At 55.6% G+C, this 660-nt stretch overlaps 1 protein-coding gene across 1 annotated transcript; it reads right to left on the reverse strand.

The window, feature by feature from the left end:
* Nucleotides 1–422, reverse strand: FTJAE_14070 (uncharacterized protein; the record flags this gene model as incomplete). Its single annotated transcript, XM_037347272.1, has 1 exon — nt 169–422. A coding segment is annotated over one exon (254 nt), but the record flags the coding sequence as incomplete, so codon positions are not given.
* Nucleotides 423–660: the final 238 nt, after the last annotated feature.

Consider the following 660-nt stretch of genomic DNA (forward strand, 5'->3'; position numbering starts at 1 on the left):
AGGAGAGGCGAAACAGCTCCCGGGGAGCAATTAAAGGAGAGGCGAAGCCCAAGACACCAATTCTTCGCTCCAAAAAACAAAAAGGAGGCCTCCAAAAAAGACACACCAGACAACACCGACACACCCTCCCTCTACGAAGAGGAAGAGGAGGAGAAGAGGCGAAGTCACCTCTTGCGCTTCCCAGGGCGCTGAGGAGGAGGGGATGAGGCAGAGGAGGGTGGAGGGAGAGGAGGGGAGGAGGGATGGGAGAAGTCTGGCCAAGGACCAGGGGCAATACGCTCCCCCTTGATGGGGGAGTCCTTCTCGGCGAAGGCAATCTCTTCTTCAGTCGCGAACCCTCCTGGAAGGCCGGACGGCTTGGGGGCCCGGTACCTTTCCAGGAGGGCAAGAAGACCGGAAACGTCGGGCAGCTGATCAGGCATGTTGGTGGTGATTGTGATGGCGGTGATGGTGATGGTGGTGGTTGTGAGGATAAGGAATGACAGACTTGCACAGAACTTGGACAGAAGCCATACCTAGGTAGCGTAAGTTTTTGCCTCAGGAGTCAATTTAATTCGCGTTTTGTGGAAGGCGCAGTAAAGAACAACTGGGAGGGAAAGAGTCAGTTGAACGTCGTCAGTGACACCCTCAGAACCGACTTAGGAGAGACGAAAGAGGGCC

This window comes from Fusarium tjaetaba (assembly GCF_013396195.1).
Source record: "Fusarium tjaetaba strain NRRL 66243 chromosome Unknown NRRL66243_c0000533, whole genome shotgun sequence".
Taxonomy (NCBI): Eukaryota; Fungi; Ascomycota; class Sordariomycetes; order Hypocreales; family Nectriaceae; genus Fusarium; species Fusarium tjaetaba.